This window comes from Mixophyes fleayi, chromosome 6 (assembly GCF_038048845.1).
Source record: "Mixophyes fleayi isolate aMixFle1 chromosome 6, aMixFle1.hap1, whole genome shotgun sequence".
Classification (NCBI taxonomy): Eukaryota; Metazoa; Chordata; class Amphibia; order Anura; family Limnodynastidae; genus Mixophyes; species Mixophyes fleayi.
The window spans coordinates 189,363,842-189,385,393 of NC_134407.1; the positions used below are offsets into that span (position 1 = coordinate 189,363,842).

Sequence of the window (21,552 nt, forward strand, 5' to 3'; positions counted from 1 at the left end):
CTTTCTCATTTTGCTGCATTGCACAGGAGGGACTTAGCAATGCAAATTGTGTCATTAAGCCCTGCTTCCACCAGAGTTCCATCTCTTCTGGGAGGATTCCCCAGAAATTTGGGAACAGGCGAGTATGATTTAGGTATTCACACCTCTCTTTACAGGCATGTACATAATTTGGTGTGTCAATATGACATTGATTGCAGAAGGAGCAAAATGTTTCTCCTTCTTATGGGGGGAGCTGGCCAGACGTGTGAACTGCAGCAAATTGCAGCTCACCGCTATAGTGAATTTTATGCTGCACCCAGGTGCAAAAATTAGATTTGTTATGCAAAGATATTCTAAGGAACAGTTAGCGGTGGAAAATGCACATTAAGAGAGTCATTCCCAGTATTATGGTGGCCTGCAAATTGTATATATACTCAGTTCCGTAAAAGTAGTTGCATAGTCCATAAATAAATTTTTGTTATTTCTCAACAGCGCTATGTGATTCTGTGTCTCCGGTTTGTACATGTCCTCTATGGCGATTGCGTGTCATTAGAAAGAGTTCAAGAGCAATTATATACCACTAGAACCAGGAACATGCTTAATATTTCCTTATTTCATTTTACTTCCCTGTTCAGGTTTCACTTGTAAATAGATATAAAGGCACTAATTGCATCTTACCATGGTATATGAAGACAGAGAGGCAGATAGCGCCTCACACTGCAGAGATGGCGATTACCTACATCCTGGTCTTTTCAGCGGCCATGTGTCTGAGTGCTGCCGGTGCAGTGAATCCTGGCTTTGTGGTCAGACTCACACAGACAGGACTGGATTATGGTATGTGATGAAATAACCTAAATGTAACACATTGTTTGAGAAAACTGAATTTATTAACCAGATTAAGTTAAATTGAAAATAAATATCCCTTTGTACAGATTTACATTCTTATGTGCACTCAGTGACTGATTAAACAATAGGCTGACTAGGCTGCAGCCTAAGACGCATGGTTTTTGGGGGCATGAGTGGAGAGATTCTACCTGTTTCTGCACAGAAGGCTTCAGAGCTGCTGCAACTAGTAGTCATGAGTTTTTAGTTACATATTCTGTGGCCTAATGCAGTAATGGGCAACCTAATATACTTCAACGGCTATTATCTTCAAAAGGGCCGTACCCTACCCTATAGCTCAGTAATACGCTAAAACTTCATTTAATCAAAGGAAATCTCTAATAGCATACATTTCAAAGCATCATCTGTGTGGCTTTTTCCACCAGTTTTTGAAGGGAAGGTGTAAGGCTGCAATAAGCACAACATGACTCTTCACAGACGTTTCCATCCATCACCCTTTTGCACTTGTTGTTTTTAATGTGCCACGCAAAATACATTTTTTGTTCACGCCTGTAAGTGGAAATAAAAATAGAAGAAATTGCAGCAGCACAATGATGCATAAGTGGGCTTGCCTAAAAATTCCTTACTTTGGTTCAATGAGCTAAGCATAAATCGCGTAGGCCTTTCCCGCAGAAGAAGGAGGGACACCATGTAGTAAAGACTGCCTGTCCCTACTTCTGATCTCTAGTGCTGCTGGTGCTGCATGACCTCTCTGTGTTGGGTCACAACATGGTCACATGATGCGATAGTTGACAAAGAATAAGATCAAGCTCAGTCTTATTCAATCCAACTCTTAATCAATAAAAGCTGGGGCCACGTGTGAAGTGCAGCAGAGTCTTCAGAAGGGAATATGAATAATGGCATTAAGCTGCATGTTGCCCATCACTAGTCAAATATTATAGATAATGTGATGTGTGTTGCTGCTTGTAAAATTAGATACAGTATTCTAGTACATGTGTTTTGCTGAATGTAGATGAATAGGATAAAATACAATTACAAACTAAGATATTACTCACTGTACGTCAGGGAAACAACCAGACAGATGTCTCTTTTAGAAACATTGAAATGCGCCCATAAGGCCTGAGTCATTAAGGAGAATAAAGCATAAAAAAGGAGTAACTGTGCACCTGGGCAAAACCATGTTGCATTGGAGGGGGAGGTAAATTTAAAATGTGGGGACAGATTTATAGTTGGGGAAGGGCATGTCCTAGATCAGCTTTAAATTTCAGTGGAAAAATAAAGCTATCAAGTATTTGTGTGCTACATACAAAAATAGCCAATATTTAACTTATGTGCAAAATAATAAACTAATTTATACCCCTTGCATTGCAACACGGTTTGTCCAGGAGCAAACTGATCTAGCACATGCCCTATCCCAACTATAAATCTGTCCCCACATTTTAAATTTACCTCCCCCTCCAATGCAACATGGTTTTGCCCAGGTGTAAACATAATGACTCAGGCCCTTAATGTTTTGTTTGAGGCTTGGAAAGACAGTTAAGGCATTAAATGCAAATAAGACTTTCTTATGTCTGTGATTCCACCAAACTTCTTCCCTTGCCTTGCATTTCACTGGTGTTTAATGAACTTGCATATTATAAAAATATATCTTTATCAATTTATTTAGGGTACATGATCATGGGCTCTTTTTCATGTGCTCTTCAGATGTTTTCAGACACATGGTAACACAGTTAAAGGTTTCCCTTTTATAGTGTGACCAGCCCAGTCTGTCGAAACCTGGTGTTGGCTGCAGATTTTCATCATCATCACCAGTTATTTATATGGCGCCACTAATTCCGCAGCGCTGTACAAAGTACTCATTCGGTCCCTGCCCCATTGGTGCTTACAGTCTAAATTCCCTAACATAGAGAGAGAGAGAGAGAGAGAGAGAGACTAATGTTAATTTGATAGCAGCCAATTAACCTACCAGTATGTTTTTGGCGTGTGAGAGGAAACCGGAGCACCCGGAGGAAACCCACGCAAACACAGGGAGAACATACAAACTACACACAGATAAGGCCATGGTCAAGAATCGAACTTATGACCCTTTAAGCGTATCTTGATGTGGCAGCGTTCTGATACACTTTTTTGAGTTAAATGTACCTTAGATGCATGCAACTCAATATAGTCAAATAATAGTGCAATTTTGTGGCTCACATTTTATGTATTTTATGCATTTTGCGTAAGTTCAGGCCATAAAATTTAGCTCAGGTTTCAGTGAGGCCCATTGTCCACAATAAAGAATGCTTGCAGGTCCTGAAGTAAGCGTGGCAGGAATGCACGTATAGGTCAGGGGTGCTATTCCACCATCTGTGTCCCCCGCTCTGCTCTCCGTGAGAGGGAGCATCAGAGCAGGCTCAAGGTATGGGGTAGTGGTGCATGTGCTGTGATCTCATTCGTGCAAGAGCGAGGAAGCCAGGCAGGGCGATGCCGGAGATCCCTGAAAGCTGGAGAATACGCACATGGGAGTCTATTGTGACCACAGGGTGAAGCCTGAATTTCTCTAATTTCCTCTTCTACTATTCTATTGCTACTGACAGTATAGAAATCTAGACTCTGCTACAGACACATGGTGCCTGCAGGATGAGCTACGGCTGCTCAGGGCTTGCTAATTGTGCCCAGCAACTAACCACCTGGCCCTGGCATGATATCACAGGCAGATAGTAGTGGTAGCTAGTAGGCTGAGTAGGCAGCATCAGCACAATTTACAGAAGGTCTTCTAATACTGCTACTACATGTATAGCATTCTAAAACCTAGCCTGCCTTCATTAATGCTGAGCTGATGATGATGTAATATATAATATCATGGCAGTAAAGTGAACGCTGAAGCTTAACAATCATTGAACAGGACAAGAGTAGCGCTAATCGCAACTTAAGTGGCATCCATACCACCATAAAGCCCACACGTGTAAAATAGCATTACTTAAATAGCATTACAGAATGGCAGGCAGCGAGTGTGTACCACTCTCTGTCTACAGTGCACTCTACACTGCTGGACTATGAGGGGGCAAGTGGGTGCCTTTAGGAGGGGGACCAATTAGTTTGTGGGGCGGCCCTGTTGTATGGTAGCCCTGGGGATAGTACCCTAATCAAATCTGTCACTTAACAAATGAGTGACATGATGTGAAGATATTACTTAATGGGCAATATTAAGTCCAAGGAGGGAATTTAATTAGCCACGGAGTGCCTCCGGAATGGTCATGAAGGCATCAAAAATTTCTCCTTGCACCCCAGAGGTTCCAAGATACATTGTGGCTACCTGATTTACCCCCAATACACCAATATTAGAGATGCCAACATCCAATCAAGTTAGTTATGAATAATCAATATAAAAATTTTTTTTACATCTCAGAACTTTTTTTTTTTTATCATTAGTAAAACTATAATTTTTCTGAAAACCAGATTGGTTTTGTAGTGCATACACAGACCCCTTTTTTAATGTATTTTTTTCTCTGGTGTCCCATGACCTTTAAGAAGCCATGTAGAACATTTCAGTCCCAGGGACATATAAGATTGCATGAAGAGTAACACTTAGAGCTAGATTTACTAAACTGCGGGTTTGGAAAAGTGGAGATGTTGCCTTTAACAACCAATCATATTCTAGCTGTCATTCAGTTAGTGCATTCTACAAAATGACAGCTAGAATCTGATTGGTTGCTATAGGCAACATCTCCACTTTTTCAAACCCGCAGTTTAGTAAATATACCCCTTAGAATTGAATCCGTGCCCTGTGATCCTGGGATAGGAGTAATAAGCAGTGTTCACACATGCTGGGAATCCACCTTTTTGCTAATACATACTATATGTATGTTTGTTTGTTTGGCCACCAGCCCAGACTGGCACTTAGGTGCTGCTTGGGTGTTTGGTGTGTGCAGCCTGTAAGCATGACACATTAACAAGGCTCAGTGATGGGTCATAGCTAGTAAACTGAGACATTCTTATTCCCTTGTAGGCACATCACTGAATGGCCTAACACAAGTGTGTGTATTTCACACCAGCCAAGCCCTGCTTCCTGTCTGCAAGATGTTTATTGGAGATTTTTCATAATATTTATAGATTGAAGAAGAGAGAATGTGATATGGAATTTACCAGTAAGGGAAATATCCTCCCTCCACCCCCAGATGCTTATTTCCTTTTTTGGTCTATATCCCATTCACCAATGGGATGAGGAAGTGGGATTGGACAAAAGTATGTTGTCATGCAGCTGGTGAAAAACTGGCATATGGGAATGGCTCTACTGGCAGTGCCCCTGAAGTTGGGGATAGGGTGCACACGGTGCAGGATATGGGTAGGAATTCATGACAAATATGAGTCAGAAGCAGGTAGCAAAGTCCAAGGGTCAGGAGCAGGCTGCTCAGGTTCATTTTAATAGTATCAGAAACAGGTCAAGGTCAGGAACTTAGTCAGGCATTGGTTTAGGATGTACACAGACAAGGGCACAGCTGAATGTCACTCAGAAAAGTTCTTCCCAGCAGGCTTCCTTATATAGTAGACGAGGTGCTCGTATGAATAGGTGCTGATTTGTTATTGTCTGCAAACATTCACACATATGCACCCAAACATGTTCACAGAGCCTAGTGACAGCGGGTTCACAACACATCAATCTCATAATTTCCAATGTGCACAGGGGGATTGCATTCATATATGCATGCATTGACCTTGAGAGACTTCTTAATATGAATCAAATCTATATTGACAAAATCTTGGGTTTGTCAGTAGAGCAGTCTTGTATTTGGATGGATAGATCAGTCAGGGGTAGTGGCTGAGCAAGGTTACCTGGATGGTTTGGTTTCCTCCCACAGTCCAAAAATATTCTGGTAGGTTAATTGGCTTCTAACAAACAGAAAGAATGTTGTGTGTGTGTGTGGTAGGGAATTTAGAATGTAAATTCCAATGGAGCAGTTACTGATATGAATGATAACTATGAAGTACGAGCAAAGATGAGAGGAAATTTCAGGCCAGACATCGCCGCCATAGTCTTGTCACGTGAGACTTCGATGGCACTTCCCGGTTCATTGAATTCCCCCCCAATGAGTGTAATAGAATTTATGATCTACAGTGGTCAGGTCATGTTGGATGCTGTAGTGTCCTATGACCAGCGTCGGACTGGCCCACAGGACTACCGGTAAAATTACCGGTAGGCCCGGCTACCTTACGGCCACACCCTCTTTTAGATGTGGGCGGAGCTTACCTGGAGGCCCGTTGTTCACACCAGGGTGCTCGCATTCCTCTCCGGCGTCCCCGCTGCTGCGGATGACTGGCTGTCACTGACAGCCAGTCATCTTTCACCTTTCACATGCGATCGCAGCTGCGATCATGTGACCCGCCCACTCACCCTGTCAACTGATGTTCCCGTGCCGCTGAAGGGAAAAGATCAGAGAGGCTGCATCAATCAACTTTTGGGCAAGTATACTTTAACCAGTTGTTTATATTGTTTGTGCTAAAAAATCATTTATGTATTACAGTTTTTTATCTTGATAACACTGGATTACATGGTTATTAGTATTGGTTTTGATATTAATTTAGCTTTGTTGATCATTACACACACCCAGTATTAGATACACATTACAGTCCAAATAGGTGCGTATGTTTGTATCCTTGTGTGTCCCACTTCCCCCCTGATTTGCGCCCATCCCATAAAACCCTGTAAATTTTCATTTTTTGGAGGACTGTCAGGATACTCTACCCCCTGGGAATAGTGGCAGCATCACCCTCTTCACCTTCTATTTATTTTTACCAGAAAGTACTAAGGTAGCGCTCATCGTAAAAAGTATATGGGGTCTCCCATTACATCTGTTCTCAATATATATATATATATATATATATATATATATATATAAAAAAAAATATATATATATATATATATATATAAATATATATAAAATGTGTGTGAATTGAGAGGACTATTGCAGGCATAATATGAATCGGGGACACTTGAGTGGCGTAACATTGTGGGCACTACCGTGTGGCATAGCATTGTTTTGGGGGCACTACTATGTGGCATAGGGGGGCTGCCTATCTATACTAAACTATAGGGGGGCTGACTATACTAAACTCTAGTGAGGGGGGCTGCATAGAGAACACTATAGGTAGGGGGTAATGGGACCTTTAATGCTGAGGTGGTTTGGGTCTATAATTGAATGTGGGTGCTGTTTATTTAATGGCAGGGATGGCTGGCATTTCTAAATGTACCCATTATTTTTTCCAAATAGGGCCGGCCCTCAACATTCCTGGATCCAGACAAGCCGCAACTAAAGAAACCAGCAGCCACGGGTGGTAAAAGTGACAACAACAGGTAGGACAGTCTGTCAAATGTTCTGAGTCTAGTGCAGGCTTAGCTAACTTGTGGTACTCCAGGTGCTGTGAAACTACAAGTCCCAGCATATCCTTACACCAATAAGCTGCTATATATTGGCAAAGCATGCTGGGGCTTGTAGTTTCACTACACTAAGGTGCTAGCTGTCTTTCGTGGACTGACCACTCCCCCTCTAGTGTCTGGTTCCGCCTCTATGATGGCTGACCACACCCCCTTTGGTGGGCCCCTAGTGTTGCATTCCCCGGTGGGCCCTTCATGCCCCAGTCCGACACTGCCTATGACTGTATAGAGTGTAATACAATTATATTATAACATTACCAGTGGTCATGTCATGTTGGTGGGTGTAGTACCCTTTGTATGTGTAAATTTGTATTATCATCCTGTCCAGTGTTCAGGTTGGGTTGGAGGCTGTAGTGTTTGTATGTCATACTTGCCAACTCTCCCGGAATGTCCGGGAGACTCCCACATTTTGCGAGAGTCTCCCGGACTCCCGACTGAGTGTGGCAATCTCCCGAATTCTGCCCACTTCACTAGGAAGTGCCCCACTTCCTAGTGAAGTGGGCAGAATTAGGTCCCAAACACCGCGATTCCCGGTGAATCGTGGTGTTTGGGCCAAAATTACGCGATTTTTGCCGCCCCGCCCCCCTCACGCCCACCTCCACTGGCAGGCTCCCGGAAGAGAGCTGAAGAAAGTTGGTAAGTATGTTCTATGTATGTACAGAGTCTGTACATAGTGTAAAATGATATAATCATATGTACTGGTTAATGTTATGTTGGGCAGTTGTATTGCCCCATGTCTCTAGAAAGTGTACTGGAATTGTAGTGGTCTGGTCATGTTGGGTAAGTGTAGGGTCCTACATATAGCGTACTTACAATACAATGTGTACAGATTCACCTGTCCCTGGAAAATGTCTTCAAATGTTGGCAGCTATGTCGCAATGGATAGCTAAGTATGTCTACTGTACATGACCATCTGCAGAAGCTGCTTGTTCGGTATTGTCTCATCTATTGTTTCTGCCTACAGCACGGCAACAGGGGATGAGTGTTCTGCAACAGGAGCTTGCTAAAGTTCATATTCCAGACTTCTCAGGCTCTGGACACAGTCCTTTAGGAAAAATGAAATACAGTTTCAACAGGTGAGTAGATGAGAGCCTCCTAAACATGCAGGATTGCAAAATGTCATATCAAGGACTTGCCTGCCCTCTACTGGCCAGTGTCAGCATAACATTTTTACCCAGAAATATGATGCTTTATGGCACTGTACTGTTTAGAAATGAGTGTGCATACTATGCACAAATTAACCTTTGTTGTGATCCGCCATCCACAGGAATCTATTTACATAGCTGATGACTTACATGGTAAAATGTAATTAAATGTTACACATGCCCATAGTGCAAGCTACTGGTCCATCTGCACAGATAATATATGTCATCATTGAAGTTGAACTCAAAGACACATAAAGGCCATAGACATTGTATTCTCTATCCAGTACCTATTGTATTCATGCCTATAGAAGTGTGACCTATATAATAACAGACATTCCAAGATGTTTATAGCTACAGATCTGCAGAGATATTACCACCTGAGAGGTTGTATGATTGTCCTATTAATTAATCTCCTGGAATCATACCCCCAAAGCAAAAGTTTATGTCCTTTTAGGTCTTGAGACCAGAACTATGAAAGTGTGCAAGATAATCTAAAAAGGGGTTTCTTACGCCATCCACATCAACTGCCAGAGCAAGACTCTTTTTTGTGCTCAAGAAAGATAGGGCTCTGTGTCCCTACTTCCATTGCCTGGGTCTTAATAGTATCACTGTTAACAACAAGTGCCATAAATAAGAGCAGAGGAGCAACATAATTAGCTTAAAATAATGCTTTATAGCTACTATTGCAATATCACACTTACATACTATAGTTAGAGTTAGAAAAGCAATATATTTCAATTACAAGGAAATGGGAGTTACTGGATTATTATTATTATTATCAAATGGAGGGACTCGGGAATAGGCACAGTGCTGTCTGATTAGCAGTATGAAAAAGAGAACAGTGTAATGCAGCTGACCAATAGGGTGACATCACCACCAGGGCTGACCAGAGTGCGGTAACAAGGGGGACATTTATTGCAGGGCCTGTCATGTCATGTGACAGGACGCTGAAGCTATCATTTTGACTTTAATTTTTTGGAGTCCAGAAGAATTCAAACGCTGCAGGCATTCTGTAACGCCTGCATGGAACAGAACAGACGCACACAGATAACTTACCTCACAAACAATGACCACCTCCTGTCCACTTCTGAGTCACCCCAGCCGCTGTCCTATCCCAGCAGACCAGCAGCCGAACCTCTGTCACCTCACTCCACTTCCCTCTACGGAAGAAACAGAAATGAAGGCCGTGCCTACCAGGGAAGTACTGTCCGAGACCACTGCAATGAGCAGAGACATTCAAGTCAATCTCGCTTTCCGCCACCTCGATTTGTTCTTGCCAAGGGCACAGGACTATGAGTACTTGGCACCAGGAACAGTCCCGCCCCAAATACTCCACTAACCTCTCAGTGAGGGCCTAACCAGAAGTAGGAATAGAGCGTTATACTCACTGGGCACTCCAACTTCCGGTCCCTGATCCCCTGCTCCTCTCCGTCACCTATGGAAACAACACAGCCTCCCTCTCTCTACCAGTGAGGCTAGTATGTACAACCCACACAACTGACACTAACTAACAACAGGCGGCCCGACCCTCCAACTAACTAAATAATGGTCAGGAATGCAACGCTACTATAAACTGGGTGTAGTGTACTTCCTAAGCCTCCTCCCTCTACTTATGGGGAACACCAGCCGTTGTGTTCACGTTCTACTCCGGAGGGCTGTTCTTAAAACCCTCACCCAGGTCGTACTGAGAAGACTATCTTCTCACTATGGGGTCACTCATGGAATACCAAGGACCAGTCGCTACCTGCACGATTGAGGCTCACTGGAGCAGCGCACCACCGGAGAGGCAGCTTCGCACGGAACCAACAGTCGTCATTACCGGATCTCGAAATGGCCGCCTTCACCCAAGCGGAACACCGCCCCAATCCGGAACCGTCAGGGACCCTGCCGGAACTTAGACCGAAACACCCAAATGGAACCACGGGACGCATAGCTGGAACTCAAATGGGCTGTGCTGCACAGGTTATAACAGGAAAACAGTAAGGAAACAAGAGCCTATCTTTAATGGGGGCCTGACGTCTTGCATCTGTAAATGAACACAGACAGCAGAACCAAATACAATGCACAATACAGTATTCACCACACAGGCGCAATACGACTCTGCTAATATATCTGGAAGGCTGACCATGTAATACACACCTCTGCTATCTAACCAGATGATTTAGTATAGCACTAACAGGAGCCTTCTTCTCTACTGTTGACAAGGACTACCACTTAGCTTTACTCACACAACACAGGGACTGCACCCATTCTAACTATGGGCTCTCACGCCCGTTCTACCTCAGGGCCTTGTGCCCTGACTATGGACTTCTGCCCACTGACTACAGGGCCTTGTGCCCGTATCAGTCCCTAACTATATGGACCTAATGCCCAATTAACCCTGGGCCTTGCGTCTGACCTATGTACACGGAGTATACTTACTCCGCGCAGGATACTCTGCTTGACTCTGCTTGACCGCCGGCTGGAGGGTTTTCCAGACCATCCAGCCGGCCGCGCCTCTTCTCCCGTTCGGTGCGAGGCTTCCGGCGATTCTCTGGGCAGGGGCGCTCTCAGCCCTTACAAGGGCTCCCCGCCGACGTCTCTGGTGCTTTCTTTCAGTGGCAGGGTAACTCCTTGCACTGACAAGGGCACCCTGCCACTTCCGCCGGCGTCTTCTGTCTTCTTTACTCCGGACGTCCCACGACATCCTCTCTTCTCTCCGCCGGCGAACCTCTGGCAAGATGGCTTAAATAACCACCGGCGCAACGTCATCACTCGGCGAACGCTGATTGTTTCGTCTTGGCAACAATATTTTAAACGGCTGGAGGGAGCCAAGATTGGCTCATCCTCCCTCTGCTGACGGGACCTCTGGAAGAAGAGAAATACTCTTGGGGCAGCACGGTGGCCTTGTGGTTAGCACTTCGGCCTCACAGCACTGGGGTCATGAGTTCGATTCCCGACCATGGCCTTATCTGTGTGGAGTTTGTATGTTCTCTCCGTGTTTGCGTGGGTTTCCTCCGGGTGCTCCGGTTTCCTCCCACACTCCAAAAACATACTGGTAGGTTAATTGGCTGCTATCAAAATTGACCCTAATGTCTCCCTTCTCTGTCTGTCTGTCTCCCTCTGTGTCTGTGTGTGAGTGTGTGTCTACATTAGGGAATTTAGACTGTAAGCTCCAATGGGGCAGGGACTGATGTGAGTGAGTTCTCTGTACAGCGCTGCGGAATTAGTGGCGCTATATAAATAAATGATGATGATGATGATGATGAAATACTCACCAGCGCTGGATCGCAGGAATGGTAAGTTGATTTTCTTTTGTTCTTTCCTCGTCCTCTTCATGGGCAGAGCAGTGGAATCCAGATTCATCTTCGCCCTCTGTAGTATATAATATAGTTCCATATAAATTTGGTTTTACAGTACAGTAAAAGTTACAGTACTGTCTACATTCTACAGCTGATCTTCTGACCTGCATTAACTGGGAATACCCAGTTCAAAGCTTACTAAACCACCACAGTAACACAGGAGTAGTAGTTTGCTATAAAACTGTTAGTCTATATTATTAAAATAGTTATTCAATTTAAAATGTTATGTTTTATTGCATTTCTCAAACTCATCTATCAAGTAGGGGTGAGCCCAGGATCAAAAATTAACAGGAGGCCCTGGTCAACACGGTACCGGTGGTAATCGTGTTAAAGGGGACGAGAACCCTGACACGGTTTACACCTCCACTAAAATGACGATTGCTGAAAAAGAAGAAGGCAATTTAAGCAGTCTTACCTTAAACCAGAAGATTATTATTATTATCATTTATTTGTTAGGCGCCACAAGATTTTTGCAGCGCCGCACATAGTACAAACAGTAGACTATATAGGGTATAACAGTACAGAACAATAAACAAAAAGTACCAATACTTCAGATACTCCAGCCAGGCTGATGCAATAAACACAGAGCAGAAGAATGGGTAAGGAGACATGAGGGAAGAAGGCCCTGCTCATGCGAGCTTACATCCTAAGGGAGGGTAAACAGACCAGGCACAAGAGGAGCCAGTTGAGGCAATGGGAGAGAGGGGAAAATGAGCGGAGGAGATGGGGGTTAAGTAGATGGTTGGTAGGCTTTGAGAAAGTGGTGTGTTTTGAGTACACGTTTGAAGGAGCACAGAGTAGGAGAGAGGCGGATGGAGCGAGGGAGGTCATTCCAGTGAAGGGGGGCTGCACGGGAAAAGTCCTGGATTCTGGAATGGGAAGAGGTAATCTGAGTGGAGGAGAGGCGGCGGTCATTGGCCGAGCGCAGGGAGCGGGCGGGAGTGTGAATGGAGAGGAGGTTAGAGATATAAGGGGCAGTAGAGTGGGAGAGAGCCTTGTAAGTGGTGGTGAGGAGTTTGAAAATAATTCTGTAGGGGAAGGGGAGCCAGTGTAGGGCAAGGCAGAGAGGGGAGGCAGAGGAGGAGCAGCGTGAGAGGTAGATGAGTCTTGCGGCCACATTGAGTTTAGAGCGGAGGGGGGAGAGACGGGAGTGGGGGAGGCCGGTGAGGATGAGGTTACAATAATCGAGGCGGGAGATGATGAGTGCGTGGATGATGGTTTTGGTGGCCTCCTGAGAGAGAAAGGGATGGATGCGATCGATGTTGCATAGTTGGAAGCGACAGGCTTGAGCAAGGGAATGTATGTGGGGGGCAAAAGAGAGAGAGGAGTCGAGGGTGAAACCCAGGCAGCGGAGTTGGGTGACAGAGGAGATGGTGGTGTTGTTGACGACAATTGAGAGGTCATGGTGGAATGGGAGGCTGGGCGGAGGAAAGACAATGAGTATCCAGGAGGAGATGGCGGAGAAGCAGTCAGATACCTGAGCGAGGAAGGTGAATGAAAGATTTGAAGAGTTGAATGTCGTCAGCATGAAGGTGATACTGAAGACCAAAGGAGGAGATGAGAGCACCAAGGGAGGAAGTATAGAGCGAAAAGAGTAGAGGGCTGAGAACGGAGTCCTGTGGGACTCCTACAGCGAGAGGGTAGGGGGAGGAGGAAGAACCAGACGTGGATACAGAGAAGGAGCGGTTAGCGAGGTATGAGGTGAACCAGGTGTGGACAGAACCAGGGAGACCGAGAGAGAAGAGTTTGCAGCAGGAGGGGGTGGTCCACGGTGTCAAAGGCTGTGGAGAGGTCAAGGAGGATGAGTAGGGAGAAGTGACACTTGGATTTGGCTGATAGGAGATTATTAGTAACCTTGGCCATGGCAGTTTCAGTAGAGTGGAGGAGGCGGTAGCCGGATTGGAGAGCGTCAAGGAGGGAATTGTCCGAGAGGTGCCTGGTTAGGCGGGAGAAGAGAGATAGGTCGATAATTAGAAGATCCAGCTCTCCGACGGCAGCGCCCACAGACAGCCAGTCATTCCGATGAGGCAGCTGTCCGACCCTTCACTTGGACGTCAGTGTGCTGTTCATTCATGTTAATTTAAAGTGGCAATGTTTGGACACCTCAGGCTTACTGTTTCCTGAGGGGTCCAAACATTGCCACTTTAAATCAACATCAGGCTCAGTCATCTAGGGAGAGCCGGAAAAATTATCAGACCCCAAACCTATAGAGTACTGGCCCAGTGTTGACAAGCACTGGGCCTCTCTTGATACCCCTTGCTGTTGGGTACCAGGTTTAAAATATCCAAATATATTGCAACCTATTGTGGCACTACAAGTGCCAGCATGCATGTACAGTCCATGAGTTATTGTAACGCTCCAGTCCCACAGATAGTACCTGTCTCGTTACCTGCAGTCCATTCATCTGGAAACTGCCGTGTCCCAGCATAAGACATTCTCCAGTTCATTCATTCAGCTATATTCAAATATGTGCAGGTGCAAGCCTATTGCACTTCAGGACCTCCTCCCTCTTTTTCATTGGCTAAGCACTTCTGGAGCACTATTTAAACCTCCTGGATTCACCTGTCTTATGCCTGTTCTTCAAGCTCACTTCCTGCAGCCTGTGGTTCTGGTTCCTGTTCTCCTTGTGCTTTGCCTGTGTTCCAGTCTGCTCTTAGTTCCTGTTCTGTGCTAAACCATCGCTGTTCCAGTTCCTCTCTTACCATCTCCAGTGTACTTCATTGTGACAGCTCCGGTTCTCTCATCGCTACCACTCAGAGCCGCTACTACATCTGTGACTCATCAGCTGTTACCATGGGTTACCTCCGCTACTCCAGCCTGCTCTCAGTCTCTGGCCGTGTTGAACGTTTCGCTGCTCCAGTACCTCTATTACCATCTCCAGTGTACTTCATCGTGACAGCTTCAGTTCTCTCATCGCTACCACTCAGAGCCGCTACTACATCTGTGACTCATCAGCTGTTACCACAGGTTACCTCCGCTACTCCAGCCTGCTCTCAGTCTCTGGCCGTGTTGAACTTTTCGCTGCTCCAGTACCTCTATTACCATCTCCAGTGTACATCATCGTGACAGTTTCAGTTCTCACATCACTACCAGTCAGAGCCGCTACTACATCTGTGACTCATCAGCTGTTACCACGGGTTACCTCCGTTACTCCAGTCTGCTCTCAGTCTCTGGCCGTGTTGAACGATCGCTCTTCTAGTACCTCTATTACCATCTCCAGTGTACTCTATTGTGACAGCTCCAGTTCTCTCATCACTACCACTCAGAGCCGCTAATACATCTGTGACTCATCAGCTGTTACTACGAGTTACCTCCACCACTCCAGTTAGCCTTCAGCCGCTGGCTGTGTTGAACTATTGCTGCTCCAGTTCTTTCTTTACCATCTCCAGAGTACTTCATAGTGACAGCCTCTGTCCTCTCGTTGTATACCACAGAGCACCTATTTTCCTAGTGACTCATTGGCTGCTGACCATCAGCCTATATTATTGTTGTGCCTGTATTTATACCACTCATCTGTGGACTCCATCGTCTCCATCCACTTCACCTGGCTCCCCCACATCGTTCTGCTGTACACTCACTCACGGGACTGCGACCTGCAGACTTGGTGCAGCTAAGACCATACCTCCTTGCAGGGGTTCCTGGTGAAAACCACCTGTCTGTTAGACTCCGCACCCGTGGGTGGGCTTAGCCATGTTCAGCAGAGCCTAGGGATCAATTTCCTGTATGCCAACCGTGACAGTTATATTGTATACTGACGCTTGTAGGTCTTGATGAACTTTTGGTATTCAGACAATAATATAGACCAGTGGATTCCAATAGTAGGAATATGTTAAAAGTCTTGAATAATACTTAAATCAACAGTTACAGTACCTGTATAGAAAAGAAAGGTTTGGAAGACTGATGCATTGTAATATCAGACAGAAGAACAATCCAGAACATAGCCAGGAATTGAGAACCAGAAGAATTGTTAGGGAATGCCAGAGCACAAAAACCAAAAGAATCGTCAGCCAATACCAGGGTTCATATAATCCATCCAGTAAAGAAACTCTGGATTAGAGAAACAAAGCTCAATAAACTGGCAGCTAACTGGAGGTCTGCCAGCACCTTTTATAGATAGGGCCTGTTGTTTGTTGATGACATGCGTGAGAAATTTATGTGGGAATCATCACTCCCGTGCAGAAGTGAAAACAATTTGTGAGGGAAAACCTGGCTCATGTGCAAAAGTGTGAAACGCTTCATATGAGAAGACCTTGCCCATGTGCAGATGTCCAAAGTTCTGGTTGCTTCTGTTTGACATGAGCGGAAAGTTCACGTGGGAAAAGATTGCATCCATGGTCGTATAATGATCACACCTTCCTGGATAACCACAGACAATGGAGGACTCTGTCCAAGTGTGAATATCTAGTTGCCCAAAACACATGGAGAAGAGGTTACATCAAGTAAACTAAGGTAAGGTAAGGCCTTCAGGATACATTAGTCAGATTGATGTCTGCCTGAAACACATCTGACTGCAATCTATAATTTCCCTGACAGTACCCACAATTGCAACTAGTTTAAACTTCTATGATCTTTGCAAGAAATCTGACTGCAATCAGTCATGTCCATGTATGTATCCACAATTTGTCAGCAACCATTATTATCTGGTTTAAGGTATTGACCAATTATTACTGCACTAGCATGACGTTACTAGCCCTAAATGGCAGCTCCATTATCCTTTTGATTAATTTGCCAAAATGTGGCCTAAAGAGAGGTATATGAGCCTCATTATAACTTATGAGGAAGACTAGGTGAAACGCATTTGTGATGACTTCAAAACAACACAGTTTAACAAACAGTGAACAACATCCAAAGACTACAAGCCACAATCTTCACCTGCTACATCCAGAATCTGCACATCTCATCTCACTGCCCTGGACAACGTGACTTGTTGATTTTATTTCTCTCAATTTATGTATTTGCCTTCGTCCCCTGCCATACATTCTCAAACCACTATGAAAGCTCACAATGTCCTATAACTGTCTCAACTGGCTTAACAGCCTGCGGGGTCCGCACATTGGCACTTTTAATTACCAGTGAAGTAAGTCATGCCTACGTCACACTGCAGTGCCGGACAGGTCTCCAGTCGGAATCACTGCCTGTCACCCTGCGCTGGCCTCGGACATCTCCCTCGTCGTTTTTCAGGTAAGTCTGCTTGTATTTCATTCGTCTTCTTCTCCCTTCTGCTTTTTTATGTAGGAATCACAGTTGTTGGCATGGTGGTAATCGGTAATCCGATTACCACCGACTTTCCGTATGTAGACAGACAGAACAGACTGCAGGATAAGCACATGCATATGTGTCCTATCAGAACGCATGCAAAAAAATTTTTTTATAAAATAAATTTACTCTTAAAGCTATCATCATTAAAAAAACATGTTGTTTTGAAAATTTTTTTTAACTTTTTTACATGACATACATAAATCAGGATGTTCTGAACATAAAATGCATTCCTATAGTTTCTCTTACATGCAAACACCTGTTCTGGCATGCTTACCTGTAGTCATCACTACAAGGCGGCTCTTACACCTACCCTGTAGCTGGTAGGCATTCGTACGTGTAATTTGCATGAATTGCATGCAGTTGCGTTCACTGGTGTAAATACCGTTCTAGTATAAAAACATAGGTTTCCTTCCAGGATTAGTCAATAGCCCCTAACAGATGTCCTTGGTAAAACAGCATAACATGAAGAGGCGTTTTATCTTCCAACAAGGTATTGTGACTTCTTGTTTTACTCCAGAATATTCCACCCCAAGGTCAAACAGGGCTCCCTTCACCACTGAATTCTGTCCAAGCAATGCCATTCAACCCCTGCGGTTATATCTATCTATCTATCTATCTATCTATCTATCTATCTATCTATCTATCTATCTATATACATATATAGATATATACACACAGTATGTATACTGTGTGTATGATATATATATATATATATATATATATATATATCTCCCTTTTGTGCTATTTACTTTGTTTTATATTCATTTTCACAAGTATTTATTCATTACTACAGCTTCATTAGATAAGGATTGATTCACACACACAAATGTACAGATGTATAGTACTCTATCATGCTTTATGCTTACTGTATCTTTTCTATGCCAGATGTACGTAGTTACAAATCCTCATGTCATTAACATTCCTTTATGTATTTTTTTCTCCTTTACAAATGTCACAAGGTAATCAATAGTAGGTGCCTACTTGCTGGGATCAACACTACTGAACTGGGAGGCGTGTAGTCTAACATGCCCCTGTACTTTGCCAGTGACCCTCGCAAGGTGGTCTGGATTTTTACAAAGCAGCAAATGTGTGAGAGTAGTCAAACAGTCTGAGTTCAAGACGATCAGATTCACAGTGCAGAAGGGAGAGCCAGATGGTTGGTCACAGAATAGCCAGAGGTCGGGTACCGGAAATATATTTAGAACCAAACGAAATACAAAAGAGAAGTCTGGCAAAGCAAGGGTCAGAAGCCAGTAAACACAGTCATATACCAGGACACTTAGATTAGCATGAGGACGCTGGAGTAGAGGTTTGACCTAATACTCTGGAGCCAGATACTTCCTTATATAGGGAGGAGCTGGACACTAATTACCGACAGCGGTGGTGTCACTGGCTGCCGCCGGGACTCAGAGGGACTGCTTATGCAGTGCAGCCGGTACCCTGGCCGGAAGAAGCTCGTTAGAGCAGGAAACAGGCGGCAGTCCCTGGGCGAGTGGAGAGAAGCTGGAACAGAATCAAGATTGTGTACTTTGTACCTTCATGTCATTGATGTATATTTATTCAACTCTGTGCCTCCCCAAACTGTTACTATGTTCCTGTTTGGCTTCTCCTTCTTCCCTTTTTCCTCATTCTCCTTCCCCTTTTCAGTGTTACTTTACAACATACATTTATTATACTTTTTATTGTTAATTACAACTTCACCATGTTATCTACAATCAATTTTAGGATTATTTTTGTGTTGATTTCCAGCTCTTGTCTATATACTGGTCATGCTTCCATTGTTATTTCTGTTGATTATGGTTTGTAGCATTGCTATAGTTTACTTCCATGTGCTCTGTGCAGGTGGATGTCCTCTGGGAACATTTACTCTGATGATCTCTCCCTGTACAGAACCAATTGGCCAACAGTAACCTAAAAGAATATAACCGGCATTCCACAATCCACTCCTGATGAAGTACCATTCTAGTATCAATAATCTTGTAATAGATCTAGCTTTCCAGTTAACCAGATTTGCGGTATCTCCATCTGCTTGTCATTGAAATCTATTGCTTTTAACTATATTGTAAGTGTAATATTACAATGTCATCTCTTAAACATTACCATACACTAATTGTGTTTCTCCTGTGATCTTATTTACGCCTTGAGACACCTTTGTTCATTCCATTACTGCTTGTGGACAGTAGGCTTCCATTGCTGCAGCAACCATCCCATCACATTGAAAATCCAATGTTCTGTGGAAACCTTGTTGATCATAGGAAGAAATACCATCTTCCTGTAATATAACTATTTGACCAAATAAATTGTTATCTTCTAAAGATCCTACAATTTTGATTGCATTAGACGGTAATAAATGGAAGGTGGCTTTCAATGCCAGAGATGGGCACTATAAATATTTCATTAGCCTTTTGGATTATGTAATACTATGGCTGACTTCCAGGATTTTGCAAACATTATATCACTGGACGATAATATTCTGATTTGTTCACATTTTTTGTTTGAACACTGTACGTAGACATGTAAACTGCCAAATTAGAAAAATGTGTCTTTGTAGAATGTGCATTATCATTATTGGGTTCTATTATTTCTAAAGACGGCCTTCATATGGCTTCCGTTAAGGTCCAATTAATTATAGAATGGTCGCAGCTTATAAACTAGAGGTTCTTAGGATTTTTCAACCACTGTAGGCAATTCACTTTACCATTGATGCACCAAATTACAGCTATGTCTGAAAAGGAAGCTAATCCTTCATTAATGTCTCCAATAGCTCTCTTCGCCTTTGACAAGTTAAAATCAGCCTTCATTACAGCCTCAGTTTCTCAAAACACTAATGCATACCTTACGTTTATTATTGAAGTTGATGATTCTGAGGTTTGAACTGGATTTATTCTGTACCAAAACTCAAGTAATAATAAAAGATTGCATCCCTCTGCTTATTTTTCTGGGATATTTTCTACCTCTGAGGCCTTTTATAACATTGGAAATTGTGAATTGTTAACCGTTAAATAGGTCTTTGAAGAAGTGAATGGATGGTTATAAAGAATTCATCAAGATTCACAATGAATATAAGCAGCTTTCATATGTCGAAACAACCAAAAGACTGAATCCATGTCAGGCAAGGTGGTCTAGATTCTTTTCATGATTCTACATTATTACACTTGGAGGCCTTGATCCTGAAAGCTGATTCTCCAGTTCTCTTCATAAACATAGTGATCCTTGCAAGGTTGTTCTTGTCATACCCAAGTCACAGATCATAGCTGCTTTCAACCAAGACTTCAAATCCAATGAACTACGACTAGTCTCCCATCTTATTAGAGGTATATCATCATCATCATCACCATTTATTTATATAGCGCCATTAATTCCGCAGCGCTGTACATAGAACTCATTCACATCAGTCCCTGCCCCAGAGGAGCTTACAGTCTAAATTTCCTAACACACACACTCAGACAGACAGAGACAGAGAGACTAGGGTCAATTTGATAGCAGCCAATTAACCTACCAGTATGTTTTTGGAGTGTGGGAGGAAACCGAAGCACCCAGAGGAAAACCACTCAAACACGGGGAGAACATACAAACTCCAGACAGATAAGGCCATGGTCGGGAATTTAACTCATGACCTCAGTGCTGTGAGGTAGAAGTGCTAACCACTTAGCCAACCATACTGCCAAATTCTGATTTCAAACGATCAGATCATCCTGAAGTCTCAGGTCTGTCTAGTGGCTCTTTCTTAAAACAGATGCCAAATAGTATATTATTCCTGTGAAAAATGTTTACAAAGTAAAATTACTCCCCATTATAAAGTTATGATCTATATCCAGGGAACATTGGATCCATTCATCTATAGATTTGATTTTTGAATTATCCCCTTCAAAGGGACACACTGTGATTTGGATGGTGATAGCAAGATGATTCACTTTGTACCAGTGCCACAACTGCTTTTGCAATGGATTACCATTGGACACACAATCAAATATCATGGAATAGCTGTCATTAGGATTTCTGACAGAGGAGCTCAATTTATATGAACATTCTGGAAGACTTTTGAATCTTTGTTTTACTCTTCTTTACTTCTGCAGTGATCAGATAGAATGCATCAAACAGTCATTGGAACAATATTTAAGATCTTATGTTTGATCATCAATGTGATTGGTTTGATTATTTAAACTCAGGTAGAATTTGCTTGTAGCCAATCATCCCCTTTCTTCTGTGTTTATGGCAGTCATCTTTTTCCTTTATATTACTTCATTCCTTAGATGATGAATCTACAGTTTCTGATATTGACAAATTTAGGAAGGAGTATGAACTTAATTGCAACATGCAATTTAAAAAAAAATTAGTTTGTGGATAAACCTCTGTCTGTTATTAACCAGGGACATCAAACTCCATCTACATTCAGATAAACTGCGTCCCAAAAACATTGGATTTTATGAGATTACTAAAGTTATTAACCCAGTATCAATTCAGCTATGGCTACCACTACCATCATCACTCAGGATTCCTAATGTTTTCCTTGTTTCATTACCATTAGTTTCTTTTTATCATCCTCCCCCAATCCTTATGAAAGATGAAC

At 43.4% G+C, this 21,552-nt stretch overlaps 1 protein-coding gene across 1 annotated transcript in view; it reads left to right on the plus strand.

The window, feature by feature from the left end:
- Positions 1–634: 634 nt before the first annotated feature.
- Positions 635–21,552, plus strand: part of LOC142094969 (bactericidal permeability-increasing protein-like) — a 49,649-nt gene continuing 28,731 nt past the window's right edge. Inside the window, exons 1-2 of the mRNA XM_075177655.1 lie at positions 635–813; positions 8,202–8,313. Coding sequence (XP_075033756.1) covers positions 666–813; positions 8,202–8,313 — 260 coding nt within the window. The 5' untranslated portion in view covers positions 635–665. The remainder of the gene's footprint in view (positions 814–8,201; positions 8,314–21,552) is intronic.